We start from the raw sequence: 3,792 nt of genomic DNA, 5'->3' as shown, positions 1-3,792 counted from the left end.
ATGGCCATGACGGATCTGTTGAAAGCGGAGGATATCAAGAAGGCTCTGGATGCCTTTGCAGGTATGGAGACCCCCGAATCAAACTCATCAGCAAGTCAACTGATCCAAAAACAAAGATCAGACATCAGTAGACATCTACCTGTCTCCCCCCTCCCTCTCTCTCTTTCTACCTATCTCTTCCCCCCCCCCCCCCCCCCCTCCCATTCTCTCTCTCTCTCCCTTCTCCCACTCTCTCCCTTCTCTCTCTCGCCGTCCCTCGCTCTCCCAGTGGCGGACTCGTTCGACCACAGGAAGTTCTTTGAGCTGGTGGGGATGCGGGCCATGGAAGCGGACAGCGTGAACAAGGTGTTCCAGGCCCTGGACGTGGACGCCAGCGGCTACATCGAGGAGGAGGAGCTGAAGTACGTACACCACTGTAAACCTTCAGACAACCTTAGCGTGGGGAAGTCCGTCGAATGATTTGAACTAAGACGAGACGCATTGCAAGTTGACCTCCCCACCGAAGGATTCTAGGGACTGAAGACACCAATGTTCAAACGTTGAGTTGGACAGAGACTCATTGGGCCATGATAACAACCCTGACCCAACCGATGACGTGATCATAACCTTACAGTCTCAGCGTTGACTTAAAACCGAAACTAGAGGTTTATTTTTCTAACTCACAGTCCGTCAAATGGGCACCTTCGAAGTCAGAGGTTTATTTTCCATCCGTTTTTGTCAAGTGCCGCAAACATTCCCTCCCGCCTTTCCCCCCACACACGCACACCCACACAGCTAACGTTCCCTCCATCCTGCCCCAGGTTCGTCCTGAAGGGGTTCTCCGAAGAGGGCAGGGACCTGACCGACGCGGAGACCAAGAAGTTCCTTGACGCTGCCGACAAGGACGGCGACGGGAAGATCGGCATGGATGGTATGGAGGCCAGGGGATGCAGACCCCTTTACTGTTAGGAAACGATCACGTTGCCCAGGGGTCAGGGGTCAGGTTGGTGGTGAGGTCATCGCATCCGACCCGGTTGTCGAAAGTTGATTAAGGTCACTGACAAGCAGGTACGGGATGATCAAAGGTCAGGTATCTTCATCAAGGCAGCAGAAAGGTTCTGGGTTGGATAAATACTGTCTGCAGGTGGACTGCAGGATCTGACCCCATAGCCTGACTAATGTAGGGGTCAGGGGGTTTCTATCCCCAATATCTGTGGGACTGTGGACATTGAGTCCCACAGCCAGAACATGCAGTGAATTTAGGGTTCTGAACCTACAGCCTAACCAGTGTAGTGGTGAGGGTGTTCGACTCACAGCAAAAGGGAACTGGGTAAGATTCCAAATGACCACATGTCGAAAGCAGACATCAGGGATTGGCTGGGAATAAAACAAAGCACCTTTAGGCCGAGAGGCAAACACCGAAAGGTTGGTCTGGCATCAGACACTGTAGGCGCTAGACTACGTTATGTTCCGGGGTCCAACCTAAGCCTTCCCAACTCCGTCACTGATGACGACGCTTTGTGTCTTCCAGAGTTCCAGGCCTTGGTGCACGAGTAGCGGGCTCCCCTGCAGCTGACCCTCTCTCCACCCAGCATCCACCCATCTCCCTGCTCCACCTCCCGCTCCACCTCGGAGTACCGCACACGCACACACACAGACACACACACCTATCCGCACCACCACCACCACCACCACCACCAACACCACCATCATACAGTGTCGGACCAGACCAAGGCCTCTCCCCTGACCGTGTGCTTCCAGGAGATGACCACCAGGGGGCGCGTCTTGCCCCTGACATACACACCACTGTCACGTTGAAACGGGAGAGATGTACACACATAAGCTCTGAGGGCGGTTCCGGTCGTCAGTGGTGTGTCGCGCTGCTGTCTATGTTTACTAAATGCTAGATCCTGCTTCTAGATGTGATTTCGGTGAAGTCTGTCGTACCTGCAAGATGTTCCCAGTGGTTCGCTGGCTGCTCTCAAATAGAACTGCTGTCCCCTGCCTCAAATCTCTCCCACTCCTCCTCCGATTCCTCCCTCTATCCCCCTGCTCACTGCCTCCTCTCCTCTGTGTTCTCCATCTCTGCCTCCGTGCTGTGGCTCTCTGAAGAGACACCATGTAGTGATTAAAGTGATGACAATAAAAAGAGACGAAATCCGACAGGCGCTGCTTGACGTTTTGGATGTTTTGTTTACTGGAGTTCCAACTGCAGCCCAAATGTAAATGAATAAACACATACATATAAAAATACACAGAGCAACAACAGACGAGAGGAACACAAACCACAACCAGACAACTTCATATCGGCGGGGCTCTGCATCATTCCACAGCAAAAGTATTGACACACATAATGTATAGATTAAAGGAAGATGTCATTATGTTATATAAGCACTGGGGTTCCATTCTCTGGCGTTTGGTCTATTAGCTGTTTACAAGGTGGATATACGCTTATTTAAAGTTAATGTTTTTAATCGCAAAACACAACAATCAGCCCACACAGAGCTAGAAACATAGTCCACAGTCTTAAACCCAGACCATGATACGTATAATGCTCAATTATGGGTTTCTCAATCATATATTAACATATTGTACACTTAAAAAAGGCAAAATAGTATGTTAATAATTATTTTGCCATCTCATACTCTTGTGTGATCTCCTGTTCAACATTAACGTTTGCATAAAAGGACTGCGCATGTAATGCTTAACAGGACAACACATGGAATAAGAGAGAGTCTATAAGGTTTATATGAAATGTCTACCTTCTACAACAGTATGTGAACTCATCTGTTTGCAGGAAGGGCCCAGTGCGATCCTCATCGTCTCAGCCTCTTCACACATAGTGGCAGTCAGCCGGAGACCCCTGCTGGGTATGGACTCAAATAGGTTTCAGATGTCTACACAGCCATCATGTTTCACAACCTCTGAGAACAGGCGGAGACGTGTTTACCGTGGTTTCCCGGTTTGAATTTCTTTGGATCATGCTGTGAATCATAGCTAGCAATAGAAATAGGACTCGTATGAAAAGAAGGTATTGCATGGCAATGTTTTAGAGAAAGTACGTGACTTGAAAAGACCTCAGTGACACATTTGGTCAAGACAACCTTTCTCTCGTCAATCCAGATTGAATGTTATCACCATCTCTTGTAGAACCGTTCCCGTCTGTTAAGACAGAGAAAACATCTTTCTTTTCATTGCCATCTTTCAAACTGTGATTTGGAGAGAGACTCAAAACGCCTGAGTAAATAAGGCTCACAGCAGAGACACTCATGTGAAGGAGTAAGTATATACAGGTATTTGACAAACAACGTGTGGATCTGTGAAATATATATTCAGAATTGACATGAAAACAAAGCGGTTAAACAAGAATATAATCATAGTATTATTCATGAATTTACAAAGCACTCAAACCTCGAGGCATCTCAAATCCCTTAATTTAAGGTCATTTGATTAAACTTTGCCTTATAATTATCTGGATGACTCCCTTTGGTGAGAGTAGGACTCCCATGCTGGGCTACGGTCCACTTCGAGCATTGGGGTTGGTATCCAGGGCTTGAAGGGGAACTGTCACACTCGCTATTTTCTAATGGATGGTAAATATGGTAAAAAAAAAAAAAAAAGGTAAAATATTTTTCTTGTGAAAAACCAAGTTGATGTGGCAGAGATTTCTGTTCTCTCTGATTTACAATATAGCCAAGCATGACTTCTTCCCTTTAAGGAGGAACCCCCTGAGGCCTGTCTGGTCTATCAGGCAGGCAGAGGAAGCTCCGTGATCACCAACCTCAGGCGGTAGGATGACGGAGCGATGACAGA

General features: G+C 47.9%; 1 protein-coding gene across 1 annotated transcript; it reads left to right on the top strand.

Moving 5' to 3' along the window:
* Positions 1–1,536, top strand: pvalb7 (parvalbumin 7; the record flags this gene model as incomplete). The annotated part of the gene is made up of 4 exons (XM_079758738.1): positions 1–61; positions 269–401; positions 801–910; positions 1,511–1,536. 4 exons carry the CDS (start codon positions 1–3, stop codon positions 1,534–1,536), a joined length of 330 nt encoding a protein of 109 aa, XP_079614864.1.
* Between the last annotated feature and the right edge of the window lie 2,256 nt (positions 1,537–3,792).

Source organism: Pollachius pollachius (genome assembly GCF_949987615.1).
Source record: "Pollachius pollachius genome assembly, chromosome: 2".
NCBI lineage: Eukaryota > Metazoa > Chordata > Actinopteri > Gadiformes > Gadidae > Pollachius > Pollachius pollachius.
Note: the sequence above shows the minus strand (reverse complement) of the source record. Positions and strands in the feature narration are given on the sequence as shown.